Here is a 17,307-nt window from a genome sequence, read left to right as displayed (position 1 = left end):
TAATTATTAACGGGTGACACCCGTGCAGTGCTCTAGTGGCAGCACATGCGCAGCTCCTGCAGATAAGGGGGCTTAAAGAGTACTGCGTAAAGATTTTTTTATTTTGCGCTAATTTCTGAGACCTGGTAACACAGGCACTTATTTGCTAGAAGTGAGCACGGCGTCGCTTCCGATCTTGACGTAACGTGTTAGGATTGAGTGGCGAAAAAGTACTGTTCCCATTTTAATGCGAAATAATTTCTTGCCCCCGGAGTGACGTCACCAGAGCGTGTGTCATCATGAACTGACACTAGAAAGAAACGCTACCACACCAAGAATAGATCCACCATCTTTTGGTGCACCAGCCAAACTCACTAACCATTGCTCCACGCCGATTTCCTGTGTACGTGCGCTATAATTCCCCTAGTCTAGCGTAAAAACGCTGGAGGGTGTTGCAAGAAATAAATAAAATACAAAAAACAAATATTAGAAACTACGTGAAACTTAAAAAAATAAAATTTATACTAAATAGGAAAATTCAAAAATTCATGAAAGAAATAAAATTACGAAGCATTTGGTATCACGATAACAGCAGCAAAAACGCTCGCCCTTTGGCATTTCTCCAGTGCGGTTTCTGCAGTGCTCTCAAATATTTTCCTTGACGCAGCCTCTTCAGAAAATAACCCACCTTGAGTTCTGCTGCCTACGAAGACTCAAGATGCAGCAGTTGAGTCGATTTTCATAAGAATCAACATCAGGCACAATTCTAGTCAGTGTACAGTCTTTGTCAAAAATATACGGCCCAAGGGGTTCGCTTCTAAGCACTCTAACTAAGCCCCTGGAAGCAATGCCAGAATATATAGGTGAGCATTGAGAAGAACAAGGATTAGATTTGTCTTCTACGAGATTTCGGACGGTGCCGATGTGTACCAAGCTCTGTTATGGTACTTGAAAGCAAAATCCTTGGGCCGTATATTTTTGACAAAGACTGTACGTTCAATGTGCGTCCGTTTACGCAGAAATGCATTATCATAATATGCTTTCATTCTTTTCTTCTTTCCTGTCCTGTACCACTCATCAATAGTGCGAGTCACAACTCTCATACGTGCTAAAGCAGCCCACTTCCGTCAGTTACGTCGATCGACTGGTTCTAAACAAATTCGCATTATTCCCAACTTTCTCCATTTGTTTTACGCTGCATCTCTAATGAAGAGGTCAAAAGCGCTGAAAAGCGAACGCAGTGAGCCAAGAATCAGCTATGTTCATTTAGTAACCTGAAATTTCCAGGAAATTTCCGGAAAACCCAAAGAAGAGTTATCGCTGAAACCTCGCTGTAAACTTCGTTCTATTTAGTTTTTATTATGCTCTTTCAGATGTGTCCGTACATATCTCGGTCCATCATAAGGCAAAGACCGTTCATATTATCATTTAAAGAGCCTGACAATTTTATCTTTTTTTCGAAAGCATTCACACGTGATTTCGACACTGCAGGCTGGAGGCGGTGGCCGATCCGCTGACGGGCACGTGAGGCTGAAAAATTCTCTATTCTCCTCACATCTGCTTTCTCTGTCGAGTGTTTTCCTATGTGCAGGCATTTGTAATCGAAACCCCGCGTATCAGTGAGGCTGCGTTCCAGCTATAGCTGCATCCTTTGTGACGCCCCGCCGCGGATGTGCGATGATAAGTACGCTGCCGATAAGTGTCAGCCGACACCAGGCAAGCAGACGGGGACAGTCGTGTCAGTGGTTCGCAGCAGACGACGAAAGATGCGGTCCGTCTGCTTGGCTCTCGTCGTGTGTGGCTTAGGCCTGGTCAAGGCTGACACTCCGGCCAACTGCACCTACGAGGAGACCCGGGGATGGTGGACCTTCACCGAGGGGCCCCGCACGGGCGACAGAAGCATCGACTGTGACAACTGGACGCCCGGTAAGCAAAAGCCGGCCTGAGAGATTTTGGCTCTCAAGGAGCAAGTATAAAATTTCCACAAAGTTCTTAACCTCAGTGACGACGTTCTCAGTGCTAAAAGACGAAACATATGACCGATAAGTCTGATTGATGCGGAAAATAACATTTAAGCCTTCTACAGAATCAGCCTAATAATTGCCTGGAACACTCAGGGCATCGTGGCCATCACTTACATTAAATGGCGACAAGTGTATTACAGTCATATCAACTGAATTTTGCTCTGTAGCTATTAGTGTCCCCCATTTTGATAAAATACCATGACAGACGCCTGTATTTGTTAAAGAGTATTCATAATGATGATCAGTCATTGTTTAGCCAACGACACTGGAATAGGGAGGCCAAGCCAAATGGGGTAACGAATGACATAACCGCATGAGAAACACACGTGATCTATTTCCGAGAGGACTTGTTCTGCTAAACAACACCACGCTTTTAGTCATTTTTATAGTTCATGAGGGTTCATAGATGTTCTACGAAGTCAACACACCCTTTGCACATTTAATAATAGTACCAAAGTCCGCGATGCTCCCATTCCAGGTCATTGCTACAAGTTGCACCGATTTCGATGGCTTCTAAATTAAACCAGTTAAATTTGTTGCGGATCTCTTAGCACCATGCTCAAGCTACATCTTTAACTTGTCGCTCACACCAGGAATATTTCCTGCACGAATGAAATATGCAAACGTAACTGTTATTTTCAAAGGAGACGATAGAAACAAAATGACAAACTATAGGCCAATTTCTATTCTTCCTGTTTTTTTTTTTTTTAAGGCTCTTGAAAAAGTAATGCTCAAGGGAATCGATGGGTTCTTTTCTAAACATGCCTTAATAAATGCCAGTCAATTCGGATTTCGAAAGGGCAAGTCATCGGAATCTGCTTTACTCTTGCAAAAGGCAATTATTTTAAATAATAACGAAGCTAAAAGTTTGACCCTTGGTATTTTCATCGACTTTAGAAAATCTTTCGACCTTCTTAATCATGAAATACTACTCTCTAAACTTCAAAGCTATGGTGTATGAGGTCTTTCCCTCCAACTCTTTCGTTCATGTTTAAACATGCGCCAGCAGGTCGTTTCGGTCGATAATCACAAGTCTAGCTCCCTTTTCATTGAATGTGATGTCCCGCAAGGTAGCCTTCTCGGCCCATTCCTCTTTAATGTCTATGCTAACGACCTTGCGAGCATAGCCTGTTATACAAGTTGTATTCAGTACGCTGACGACACAAGTTTTTTCTTAGGGGCTCTTCTGCCGATCAACTAATCAATAGTGCAAATCTGGTTCTTTGTGCTCTCCACAAACGGTCCGCAGCAAATGGTTTCGTAGTTAACTCTAACGAGACCAAAGCAGTCTTTTTTCGTCCCCTTAGCCTGGATATTAGAGTAAGCAATACTCTGCATCTAGAAAATAACGTTATTGAAATTTTAGACAAGTTCAAATCGCTCGATGTTGCATTCGACTCTCGCATGAGGTGATCTGACCATATAATTGAAAGCAAGCTTACTAGATCTGTTGGTTTGCTCTCGAGATTGCGGAACGAATCTTCCCCAAAGCATAAGCTCCTTATTTATCATGCTATATTTCAATCACACATAAACTACTGTCACCTCGTTTCGGATACAACATCCCAAACAAATCTAAACATCATAATCGGTCTCCAAAAGAAGGCAATTAGACTGATCGCTGGTGCATGCTACACTGCCCACACAGAACATTATTTCCGTAATATAGGATTCATCGTGTGCATACCATGTTTGGGTATCATTAAATTGTCCCCTCAATCCTTAACTGACTTCATGAAGAATATATCTGGACTTAAACCCTACGAAAAGCCCTTTCACACCAGAAGTAAACAAATATGGGACGTTCCTCGAACGAGGAAGTTATACGGTAACCAGAGCCTTCGTTTTACTTTACCATGCATATTAAATCATTGTAACATACACAACCCGAACATAATTACCGCCTCAATTAAGGACTTTAAGCTATATTTTATTAATTCCGCACTGTCTCTCTGTACTTTCCGTTCCTTGCCTTAAACTTTATTATAAGAATATTCACTTCATTTTCATTATGCTTTGCCATGTTTCGTTCATACTGTTGCATTTATGTGGGCCGTTAATTTACTGGGCTAGTTTTTAACTTGCTGTTTCATTTGTATATATGTGCTCTTTCTCTGCTTCATAATTTTCATGTTTTATATGTATATCTTCGCCTTAATATCACACGTCTTGTTACCCTGCCATTACTGGGCCTCGCTATGTAGCTCAAGCTATGTAGCTTTTCGCCCGAGGCCCATTTTCTGTATATTACTGGAAATAAATAGTTTTTTTTTTCATTTTTTTTTTATTTTTCAAATTATACTTCGAAAGTACAATACAGGTTTTGATGCTAATAAGAAGAGCATCTGTAACACTGCTAGAATTCCTTACTTAGCCGCGTATCTGACCGCTGTAACCTGACGAACAATTCGGAGAGTACAACATCGATCACACTTGTCTACAGCTCTCAAGCGCTGTGCCGCGGAGAAAATGAAATCGGTTCTTAATGCAGTTTGTTGGGGAAACGCGCTTGCACCTGCAGAGAGCAAGCGTTATCAGTAAACGCCTTCCATTGCCATCCATTACGAACTATTACCAACAAGCCCAAGTTCTTCCCCCACTTTCCTTAAATTTTCCATTTAATTCCTCCACGTGGTGGTGCTGGGCGCTCTTGACAAGTGTGATCGGCCCCGCAGAGGCATTGCCGTGGACAAGGCGGTTCGGGAAAACATGCTCGATACACTGTGTGTTCAAAGTGCGGGCAAGGAAGATGCTTCTTACGTATGCATATGTACAAGCTCTGCTACTACTGCGGTAACCGTTCTGAGCAGTCAAATCAGACACAACAGCTGTATCCTATAAGGACGGTGACAAAAGCTGTACGATGAACTAACTGCCTATATTACCCTTGTTCTCTAAAGTAACAGGAATGTCCTAGCGCGCCATTCAGTAAAGCAGAAGCGACCACATGACCGCACAGTGAGCCAGCGCGCTTGATGAGACCCTCCTCCGCCAACTCATTGGGCGAAGAGTTCCCTATTTGTTACCGCGCAATATTGCGCAGGCCGTTCGCGCCATCAGACGGTCTACTTTTGTCACATTCCGTACTCTCCTCCGCCTTGAAGTACCACTGTCAGGCAGATCGAAAGAGAGAGAGAGAGAAAAAAGAATATTTTAATGAAAAGAGAGCTGGAGAGGTCGACCGATGAAATGTGACCATTGGCAGCTTCTCGGCACTAGGGAAGGGGGAAGTGAAAGTAGAGTAACGGTGCATGCGAATGGATGATGCAGATGTCCGAGTATACAATGAACTGGTCCGAGTTAAAGTGGAGACCAAGCACGCACTGGAGGGAGCTCCTCTCATGCAGAGTCTCTTTGTAACGCATGTTGCACGTGACCTCCACAAACAAATAGGCTGTCAGAGCACCCACGCCACGCACAGCTGCGCAGCCTCGTCCTTACACTCCTGAACAAGCGCACATACACGCACGCCACGCGCCCATTATAAAAACGCTCAAACAGAAACATGTCCTTGCGAAAACGAGTATACACATCTGCTTTTTTCACTGTAAACAGTGCGATGTGGGCGCGCACAGCATAGCCCTTGCAAGTGTCACAGGCGAGAATCCAAGCCTGTGCCCAAAAACTTGAAGATAGCATTTATCAGAGAAGCTGCGAGTGTGTCTCGTCCTGGCGCCTAGGGCAGTTTCTTCGGAGAAAGGGCAATTGTCCAAAAATCTGAGAGTCATTTTGAGGTCCTCCTCACATCACTGTAGTGAGGACGCACGCAAATATTATGATCAATTTTAGAGAGGATGTTGCAGTTAGAGAAAACCGAGCTATCATCAGCTCCGACCTTGTGGGGTTCTTTCGGTATACCCGACGCCAAGCCGTAACCGATAGAACAGACTCCCCTGATGTCGCATAACATTAGATGGTAAGCAATTACGTGAACCAGCATCAAGACCAGAGATGCGGTCCTGCTGATGGCACAGATCGGACCAGTGCAACTCGTTCGGTTCAGTGCAACTGCGTGGAAGCGGCGTGCACTGAAGGGGCCAGTAAAGCAGCAACGTCACTTCTCGAGAACGGCACCCCGATTCAAATCCAATCAGCATGAATCGTCTGAACTTCCGCATCAGCTCGTTCGTTTCCCACTATACCGCTATGACTGGGTATATCCACTGAACACTGATGGTGTGGAACGCCTCAACTATCAAAACTATAATTTGCCCAATTAACGGAGAGCATGTGTTTGATTGTTCCGCAGCCGCTGGTGACTGAGGGCCGGGGTTTTGTGGAGTTTATCATGAGAGGTTGCGGCCAATTACTGCACCAGGTGGCCAACTCCTGTTCTGGTGAGGGAGTGCGTTGCCGGAAGTGTTCACCGGCATCAGGTCGCACACCACACCTGTTTATGCAATTCCATCGACACACGGATTTTTCTTTTTTTTTTTACTCCGGTGGATAATTTCGCGGCACCGGGATTTGAGCCCCGGTCCTCTTGCATGCGAGGTGGATGTTCTACCGCTACGCCACCAGTGCCTCAACTTGCATCTTACCTGTACTCACCTATGGGGCTGAAACTTGGAGGCTAACCAAGAGAGTTCTACTTAAGTTGAGGACAACCCAGAGGGCTATGGAACGAAAAATGGTAGGGGTAACATTAAGAGATAGGAAGCATGCACAGTGGGTCAGAGAAATAACTCAAGTTCCCGACATCCTAGTGGAAATTAAGAGGAAATGGACATGGGCAGGACACGTAGTGCGAAGAGAGGATAACCGATGGTCGCTTAGGGTAACAAACTGGATTCCAGGGGAAGGAGAGCGTAGCAGGGGGCGGCAGAAAGATAGGTGGGCGGATGAGATTAAGAAGTTCGCAGGGGTCAAGTGGATGCAGCTAGCACAGAACCGGGTTAAGTGGAGAAATATGGGAGAGGCCTTCGCCCTGCAGTTGGTTATGTCAGGCTGATGATGATGATGGTGATGATTATGATGATGATGATGGTGATGATGATGTGTTTGATTGCATGTGTGTTTTAATAGACTGAAGAGCCATTGCAATGCTGGCACGTGCAGCTTCCATTGAGCGAAATCCTCTTGCGAAGTGTCGTATTGAGTGACTCAGCAGTGGTAGCAGTAGGCGGCTATCGAAAAATAAATGTGAAAGAGCTGAGACCTCCTGAATAACATCGGACCGTGTCCACTATCCCTGCCACGTGCACATAGGAGGCGGGAAATTGTAGAGCAGAAAAGTAAAACGAGCATTCAAACGACAAGAGGAGATTAGATGCGCGTCGCAGCACGGATGCCGCGGCCAGCAGCTCCGCATCTCGCTGACTTCACGAAGCTGCGTTGGCATTAATAAGGAGGCACTAGACAACTTGAGAATAGAGTCGGATTAGATAATGGGACGCTAACATCACTTAGCCGAACTTTTCACCATTTCTTCGTTTCATTATGGGTATGCACGCTGCTGTCCCACTATTCACCTATCCCCTAAACGTGTCACCCTATGCTAGAACTAACGCATCTGCGATGAGCACGTCATCACACGATCAAACGCCCGTTTGAGACATGGGCGAGATGTTGTGGCACTGCTGCCTCCGATTGAGGGCATTTACTGGTATTCTGGGACGCTTAGAAATGCATGTAAACAAAAGTTATAGATCGCGTTAACGTTTCAAATTTTTCGGCAACTTTAGCGCCTCAGTTGTATCATTTTTGAGGAAGATCGTTAGCGAGTAGTTTAATATGATTTACAGTCTACTTCGTTCTTCGCTTAGATTGCCGCAATGAAGTAGTGCATGGTGCTATTTAATGTTCTCACCACATCCATACACAAGCAACTACGCAAGGAAGCTTGTCGCCAAGGAAGAAGCTTTCATGCAGTGTTTTTGTGCGTCGCAGTATCGAGTAAATGTCCTATAGGACGTCCAATTATGACACTCGCCTTTTCTTGACGTCCTAGCGCAAGCATTTGTATTTACGCAGCTCCCAACACGAAAGACCCCCAAAGGCTGTGTAATTTCAACTGCAGTTAATAGAAACACAGGAGTTCCAAAGTATTCCATACCCCGCCCCTGAGGTATTCCTCATTGCCAGGAATCCCTTTGAGCAGTTAAATGCCAAAATTTTGCCACGTACAAATAGAGAGAATACAACGAAAGAAATGTGAAAGAAAGGACAAGTCGCATACTTTTTTTTTTTTTTTTTTTTTTTACACTCCGTATTCGCAAGGCGCGTGCCGCGGATTGAGAGGAAGTTAAGAATGAAGGGAATGCGTGATAGCTACTTCTCACTGGGTACTTTAGAGCGACAGCTACGACTGGCTACCTCCACCTTCCCGTCTTCGTTACTCGGTACCGCGCATGTAGGCCTAAATCTATATCTTTCCACGTGAGGTGACCATTCAATTACAAAGGGAAAAGATATCGATAAACCACAATGCTGGTGAGATAGGGGCCAAAATGCCCAGACTGACAAACATGAGAGATACGGGCTTCCTGAACAATAGATCCAGACCGGAGAAAGCGAACATGCCACAGAAACTTACGAAATATAATAAGCTGCCTTAGAGTAACGAGGAAGAGCTCGTGTTTCCCGCGCTTCTTGCACCTGCGTCATATTGCGGTCATCACTCTTGTTGGACGCTCCACGGACCTGTGATTTAACTTTATCTCCGCTTTTGCGTTCACCTTTTAGGTAGACCACTCTAGACATGCTGACTTGGCTTCGCAAACTGCCTCCCAAGCGAATAGCGAATTCCGTTCTTGAGAGGTTATTTCTAGTCTCCTCTACGGGAAATCAAGAAAGCGAGTTATGCATTCAGCTGAAGAAACATGCTCAGAGTATCATCAGTATCATTTCCGATGAAATGGGCCTTCTTTGCACGCAATGCATCAACAGCAATGAAATGTCAGCCACGCTCACTGGTTGCACGCTGCACTCATTTTCACTCAGCGGCATTAAACGCCTCGTTCTCCATAAATTACAGCGCCGGCGATGTGGGCGAAAAATTACAGGCATGAGTTAGTTGGCCGCTGACATGGCCGTGCGCTGACTGGTTGTCGGGGTGGTGCACACGACGAGAGATGGCATGGTCGATTTGCCAGGAGCTTTCAACTTGGGCTTCTCAATTTTAGATACGAAGACGAGGGAAGTCGCACCTTACAGCACGTTTGCATTTCGAGTTATGCATTCTACCCTCAGGCTATGCAAGCTCGTTCATACGGCTTGGTCGAGCGAGGCTTTACATCTCTGCCAGTGAATATTAGCTCAAGACTTTATGCTTGCGATTATTTGCAACAATAAACACAACACATAAGTTTTAATTAAAACATCAAGTACAAAAATAAAGGATTAGTGTTAATCCAGAGTGCATGTACGCGAACAAGAAACCATCCCTCGGACGGGAACCTTTAAGGCTGATGCGTCATATTCTTGAAGGCGGAACTTAAATCTCACCCACATTTCTTTCTTTGTCCAAATATCTTCATTAGCAGCCCTTTAATTACCCCTTTCATTGTTGGTTTCAAGCGGACAGTGCCAAGTTATACGCTTTAAAAACACATGGCTGAAAAGTTTGCACCAAGCTATCGTTCGCATAGATCAGCTGTTTACCCAGCCCATGATAACTATACCACGATAAAAATTTCAACGTGACACGTCAGTGTCATTTTTTAATTCCAGTTGTGACTCGGAGATCAAAACCCGCTTTTCAATTGAGCGCTCTCTCGGATAAGCAGAATGTTCGTTTGGGCTAGTGTGAAACAATGAAAAAAAAGAAGAAAACCTTCACAACCTTGTGGCGTAGCACAGATATACCTTACACGCACAACGATCAGACAACGCGGGAAATAATGAAACCCTTCCATATCAATCAAGACCCAAAATGTGTCAGCAAACCATCTGTCACTATAAGTGACTAAGAGGTAGCTTCTCTTGGTAGCCTTTGAGCGCGCGTTTTCTACCTTTTGTTTTTATCGATTTTTAGTGTGATGCAGGATGTGCATTGTTTTTTCCTTTATAAGCGCAAAGTGGATGGCATTAAAAGCTCAGTTGAGAGTCAGCGCTCCTCCCGTGTCTCTCTCGGGTGACTCTGCGCGTTCGCTGGGAGAAAGACACAAGCCAGCAGCTAATCACGTGACAGTTTTCTTAGCTGGGTTTCATTAATATGGCTTGATGCCTCAAATTAGCAAATCAATTTAGGGAAAATGAGGGCATCGTTATCAGTTGCATTCAAAGGAAGACAACAGCGACTGACGCGAAGGAAGGCACAGTTATTTTTTAATGCTGGTCAACGTGAAATATGCAAGAGTGGAAGCGTGGGCGAGTGAAATAATTAATGTAATCATGCTTATAATTGGCTACAAAGTAATAGAAGAAAAACTAGCACATGCCGCCGGTGAGATCTGAACCCACGAACTCTGAGTTCCGGTTTCGGGGCTCTACCGACTGATCTACGGCGGCTGCTGTCGAGTCTTTTACTCTCTTAGGTATTTATCTAGCGTGTAGCCTGTGCTTCAGAGTGTTCGACGGCACCACCCTCATCCATAGCGGCGGACGTGGCGGAAGGCGGCAGCATGAAGGCTGCGACACTCGAGGTCCTCGTTAGGCTAATCAACAAACAAACTTAGAGAAAATCAGGAGCCTTGTAAGATACGCACAAGGGGACTTTCTGCCAGCACCCTCTGACGCCAAGGAAAACACAGGGATTTTGTTGTTGTTGTTGTTGTTGTTGTTGTTGTTGTTGTTGTTGTTGTTGTTGTTGTTGTTGTTGTTGTCGTTGTTGTTGTTGTTGTTGTTGTTGTTGTTGTTGTTGTTGTTGTTGTTGTTGTTGTTGTTGTTGTTGTTGTTGTTGTTGTTGTTGTTGTTGTTGTTGTTGTTGTTGTTGTTGTTGTTGTTGTTGTTGTTGTTGTTGAATAATGTGAAATAATAATTTTGCTATGCCAGTTCTCCATGCCCGTCCTTTTCAGACGCCTCTTCCAGCATAGTGTTGTGCCTACTAGTTTTCCGTAAAAGGTCATAGTTTCCCTCTCTGTGCGACAGGAAAGGGTTCCAGCAAGGTGCGAGTGCTCCTCGAGTTCCCCAACTTGGCGACCGACGAGAGCGGCAACAGGGGTACATGGACACTGATCTACAACCAAGGTTTTGAGGTCACCATCAACTTCAGGAAGTAAGCTTCTTCTCTATCTTTCAATGTGTCCGCAAGATGAGTTCGAAATATGCACAAATGCAACAAGAGCCAACATCACTGGAACGCTGTGCCTTGGATGCACAGAGTAAACATACGGTTTCTTCGGTAATAATCGAATTGTTTGGAGTGAGTAGTATGTAACTGGATTGAATCAAATTTAGTTCGTCATATAACTAACCATTAACTAGGGTTAATATATAGTCAATGGCGCCCCTACTTCCACTGAGTGGCTGTCACCAATGCTGCCTACCTCTAATTCTCGTAAAAAATGGCAATTCTCGTTTTAACTATTTGCTAACTACTCCGTCCAAGTAGGTCACACTAAATATATTTGTAGCAACAGAGCGCCTTGACTGTGGTGATAAAAATTTCATTCCAAATACTGCATTCGTGTGTGCCTTTAAAGATGTGCCACTGACGAATACAGCTTCTCTTTAAAACTACAAAAATAAATACTAGGAGTAAATAAAAAGTAATTATTCTTTTTTTTTTTCAATTGTTTATACATGACTACAGCAACCTTAATTTCGAAAATCACACCAAATGAGACTACAATTTGACAAATTTTGCAGAAAAAAACTGCTTAGAATATTTGAGGGCTATCACGGGCCAACAGAACGCCTGCGAACAAAGCCACTGTTCTTGAAACATCAAATGTTATAAGCCAATCAGGTTTATTATTTCAAACTGCTACAGCATATTAGGAAATAAAAACTTTACTACAACGCACCTACTTTGAATGCGAATACTCCCTACACATTCCGTAAACAATACCTCCGACCACCAAAAACAAGAACAAATTATGGACGACAACATACTGAATATCAGATGCCTACCATTTTAAATCAAGTACAAAAATTAATCGAATTCATGTCAGTATCTCCAAAAAATATCTTAAAGCCATTTTTATTGAAAATAACAATTACCTTAGTGTGCTCATGCTTGTGTCTCTGTGTATTGTCAGTCTTCATTATCTCTTCGGTATCTTGTTATTACATATTGCTGTTATATTGTTATTGCTTCTCACATACAATTTAATAATTATGTTAAGACTAACATTTTTTTTAAGGCTGATATGTCTTTCGTGCTAATGTCTGTTCTTGAGGCTGTGTCGCATCCACTTAAAATCACTTTTCTGGAAGTTGGTAATGTGAAAAATATTGTTATTTGTGTCTATGTGCAATGAGTGTCGTGCCAAACCGTGCATGGGGCTAGAGCCCTATTCAGGCATTATTCTGCATTTTGCTCTTGCTCCTGTTTCTTTCTGAAAAAGAAAGAAATAAATAAAGTCAAAATCAAAATTCAAAAAATATAGCCGCGTACAAAACAATATTATAGAGCAGTAAAAGACGACAAATGCATAAATTTAGGTTCAGCAAAGAATAACATGACACGCTTATTAAAAAAACAGTCACTTAAAGCGCTCTTCAAATAAGAGAGATAGACTGCATCGCGGCATCAGTGAGTCGGTTCCAGTCAGTGATGGTCCTTGAAAAAATCAAGCAAATGGAACAATTACCCACCAGCTTAACAGTCGTATAAAAACAGGACAGCGATTTTTTTTTTTTTTTTGATACCCTGAGGAATAAGTCAAAGTATTGGAGGTAGTCAAGCTGTAATAATTATCAATTAGCTGAAAGAAAGATCTTATCATATATGAAGGATTCCTTCTGAAGAATAGATGGTAAGCATTTCTTTCGAGGAAACCAGCAAATGATGCGCGCCCATATGACATATATATTATATGGGCGCATATTTAAATGACAGCACTGCGTGAACAAATAATTTAACTCTAAATGGCCCCTCTCCGGAAAAAAAATGTAATAACTTCTGGGGCAGAAAAAGCCATTTCCAAGCATTAAATAAATTCGCAGCTCATCTGTTTCTCAGGTAGGATATGTCAACCAAGTAAGAATCGAACCAAGTCATATCATATGAAGAAAAATGCAAAAGCAGCACTTATTCTACCGTCAAAAGCTTTATACCATTGGCAAAATGCATAGCGGAGGAGCCAACTCTCCTCTTCTATTCAATTATTATGTGTGGGGGGGGGGGGGGGGGGGGAACTGTAGTTTAAGTGTCCTCAAAGTCTCGAAATAAAGAGTCGAGAATCAATGTTTTAAACATAAAAAACTGCAAAAGGCGAAGTCAAAGGAAATAAAGCAGGGCTGATAGGGAGCCTCATTCCGCAAGAGACATTTCGGCAAGGGGATTTGTCTTCGTCTGGGCAACCCTGTCATCACGGATTCAAAACGTCACCACTCGTCGAAGCGTTGGCTTGCGTAATGAGGCTACCCCTCAACACAACACATGCTTGGTTTCCTTGGACTTTGTATAACCACCTTCTACATCTAATACGCGAAAGGGAAGTCACAAAAGCAGCAAACAGAATGAGCCCGCCCTGTGCGCCTAATTTCAGTGTCTCGTTCTTCGCGCAGTTTTATATCATTAAAGAATGTCGCACAAAGTACCCCCCCCCCCCCCCCACCTCTCCTTATTGTGCTCTTCTGGGAATTTTTTTTTTATTTCTGCCCTTCAATAATCTATGCTCCTCTTTTCTGATGTCTCAGACAGAGGCAGTTTCGACACAAAGGAAAAATATGCTACATCACATGTTTTACCCATTACGTACAGAAAGATTATGATTCCTGTCGCCACTGTTAAAGACTCTGCATACAGAGTGATTTATCAGTGCGCAGTGCGATTGTCGTGTTATCAGACTTCATTGCCAGAAATAAAAGACCATTGAGAAACAAGTCAGAACAATGGGCGAGGTCTTTCTTATAACTATTGTCCTCTTGAGAGGTATATCATGTCAGCGCACCGACGCATTCAGAACAACTTCAGAGAAAGTATTATCAATCACATGACACGCCTATTGTGCTTACCTGTCGAGCACTTTACCTGCTCTATCCGCGCCTCGCACTGTGCGGAACCTCCCTGGAATTGTGTACGCTCGTTTCTAACTTCATAATTTTAATCCCTTAAACCGACAGAGGAAGCACTAAACACAAAATTCCAAGGAAAAGTTAAGTGGCCTGAATATAGGAGGTTCCGGCGTCCATTGCCGAAATGTTTGTGATTTAGATTTTTGCAAAGTTTTGAGGTTTCTAGATTAGGTGTGCATTCTTCCTGAAATGACTTCGAAGTTACACAAGATTGTGACAAGATATGCAGCACTTCGGCACCATGTACAATTACCGAGGAGCACCTGAAAAAAATATCTCATGAAAACGCGGCTACTTACGAACCTCATCCTCAAAGAATACAAACAAGATAACCGGAAAGCATCAAGCGCTGAAATTGATGTGTTCAGGGAGAGAAACATTAAAAGCACGCCGGTTGATGTTTTATCGAGGTACGAAATCGGGGTTCTATACAGAGCGCTCCTGTACAGAGCTATGCCAGTGCCGGCCAAGTGTGAATAGAAAGGGCCTTGTATGAGAGCGTGGCAATGTCCATATAAAATGGTCATGTGATTTCAAAGCGCGGTTTCCGGCAACGTCGTCCGCAGCCCTACACAGGATGCGCTTATAGCAAGAGCGACGACAACTCGGTGGGCATAATATGCCGCACACTAAAGGGGGGGGGGGGGGGGGAAGGGGGGACGCTGCCTGGACAGTTTACTGTTGACCAAACGAGGTGTGGTAACTTGAGCCTTCCACCTTAAACGCATGTAGCCTGTAGCCTGGTATCAACACCCTGCATTGCTGCTGACCGAGATAACTTGGATGTTACGACGAGGAGCGCTTTTCTGACGCCTCTGAAAGATAATGAAGACCTGATTAAACAAACTTTTCCTTCCTAAAGTCTGCGTTTGCAGAACAATGAGATATCTTCTTGCGCAGCTTAAGACATGTCAGAGCTTTATCAAAGCTTTACTAACCACATATTCCTGTCAGCCAGCACTATCACCCTTTCCTCACTTGGAGCACGGAGTTTTCGCTGTAGTCGTGAAAGCAAGAGCTTGTCAAAGTAGAGTAAAGGCCAGAAAAGACTATGCTTCTTTAACTGACTTCAGGTATTCTAGCATGCACTTACTTGAAAGGTGCTGTAAACGACCGCCACTAGCCGGCTCGTGAAATTACTAATGACACTATGGCGCTGTGCTTAAACAAGTTTGACGATGGCTCGTGAGGATCAGTTCGTTGTGGTGTATTTGGGCCTGTTTCGATGCAACCTTCTGGTCCGCTGTAACGAAATAAGAAAGTGTGCAGAGACTGTCTCACTTCTTGGTGGACAGCTCAATGGCACCGTGAGAAAATCAAGGTGGGATTTAAAGCAGCGTGAGAGAAAGGGTTGCCACAGTGGAGAGCTCCAGATTATCTTTGACCACCTGGGGTATCGTTGACATACACGACACCTGGGCAATGACCGTCAATCGCACTCATCCCGGAGTAGCTTCTAGCGCTAATTTTCATCGTTTCTTCGTTCGCCTTGACGAGTTCGTTTTCACAGTAAGGAAAGCGGTTAAGTGGTATTGTTTCAGGCAAAAAGCTGCCCTGAAATGTCGCACATTATGAAACATAGGACGAATTAAAATAGCTCGACTTTTTGAAAATAATTTAACAAGAGTATCAAATTCATTAAATTAAACTCATGTTCCTTTCCACAGAATGAAGCTCTCAGTATTGGGGTGTTCCTTACAGTTCTATGCCTAGGTATTATCTCATGAAATTTTTTTTATATGTTTCTATTAGAAGCCCTTCCACACTGTCTGCTTAGTGTTTTTATTTTCTCGAAAAAGCAGCCTGTTCATGCCACATTCCGATTATATATGTGCCCAGTTTCCTACAGGAAGTGTTCAGGTGCATTTTATAGCTCTGCTTCCCCACGGATGTTCCAGTAAAACTGGGTCCAATTCTTCTAAAAACTGCATTTTCGCGTCTTTTATCTCTGCCTCCTCCAAAGTCAGACAGCCGGAAATCCGGACTTGGCCAGGAATGCAGTGATTCTCAGAGAAGTGAAATTCATAAGTTACAGTGAACCTTTACGTCTTTCGACACACTGGTTCAGAACGTTTCGCACTTGGAACTTAAGGCTTTCTGAGTTTTCGCGTGTGCAGGACACGACTCGTTTTCAGTTTTGAACCCCGTGAAACACGGTAACTCAAACCACCTTTCCAGGCTGAAGTGTTCGAAACTATTTTGCCCCAGATGGAGCGCAGCGGGGTTTGCGGAGCCTCTTCCAAGCGCACACCCGTGTGAAAGCCGGGCGCCAGGCCGGGGGACACTTGTACCCATTTTTACCGGTGGGTGTCTGGCAGCGGATTTCCAATGAACCACCTCCCGCAGCCGAGACGGACGCCCAAACCACTAGGCTACGACTCGGCTGCGGGAGGTGGTTAGTTCTAAACCCACCGCCGGACACCCACCGGTTTTCAATGGGTACAAGCTTTCCCCCGGCCTGGTGCTCGGCTCTTCTGGGATGAAATGCTTGGGAAAAGGGGCCATGGCCCAAATAGTTGCGCCGATGGGGCAGTGATTCTTTCCGCCATTGGACAAATATAAGCCCGCCTCGCGCGACAGAAGCCCATATGTGGTCCTTTTTTTTTTCTCTCGCAAAGTCAGACAGCCGGAAATCCGGACTTGTCCAGGACGGCAGTGATTCTCTGAGAAGTGAACTTCATCAGTGACAGTGAACCTTTACGTCTTTCGACACGCTGTTTTAGAGCGTTTCGCACTTGAAACTTAAGGCTTTCTGAGTTTTCGCGTGTGCAGGACACGACTCGTTTTCAGTTTTGAACCCCGTGAAACATGGTAACTCGAACCACCTTTGCAGGCTGAAGTGTTCGAAACTATTTTGGCCCCAGAAGGAGCGCAGCTGGATCCGCGATCTACTCCAGCCACAGCAGTTCTGTTCAAATAAATGTTGCTGAATATAACGAAGACATTTTAATCTTAAATAGGGGACTCGTGAATTTACGTGCAAATTGACTCTCCAGGATTTAGTGCTTAAAGATCTGAAGGTCCGTGACATAAGAATTTTCAGGTATGTAATGAACAACCTGTGGTGTTACAGACTAGTGTGCCTCTGAATCAGTAATATCATCGTGGAAGTATCTTAAAGCAAGGCATCTGAGCTGAATCTCATTTCCGAAATGCCTAAGAGTAGAAACCCTGCAGT

The 17,307-nt window shown here is 44.0% G+C and overlaps 1 protein-coding gene across 1 annotated transcript in view; it reads left to right on the top strand.

The window, feature by feature from the left end:
• The first annotated feature begins 1,686 nt into the window (after window positions 1-1,686).
• Window positions 1,687-17,307, top strand: part of LOC146174619 (dipeptidyl peptidase 1-like) — a 42,075-nt gene continuing 26,454 nt past the window's right edge. Inside the window, exons 1-2 of the mRNA XM_084583789.1 lie at window positions 1,687-1,905; window positions 11,034-11,160. Of these exons, the coding sequence (XP_084439915.1) occupies window positions 1,746-1,905; window positions 11,034-11,160 (287 nt within the window). The 5' untranslated portion in view covers window positions 1,687-1,745. The remainder of the gene's footprint in view (window positions 1,906-11,033; window positions 11,161-17,307) is intronic.

The sequence above is a fragment of the Amblyomma maculatum genome, chromosome 11 (assembly GCF_055883805.1).
Source record: "Amblyomma maculatum isolate TAMU_Amacu chromosome 11, ASM5588380v1, whole genome shotgun sequence".
NCBI classification, from domain to species: Eukaryota; Metazoa; Arthropoda; class Arachnida; order Ixodida; family Ixodidae; genus Amblyomma; species Amblyomma maculatum.
Note: the sequence above shows the minus strand (reverse complement) of the source record. Positions and strands in the feature narration are given on the sequence as shown.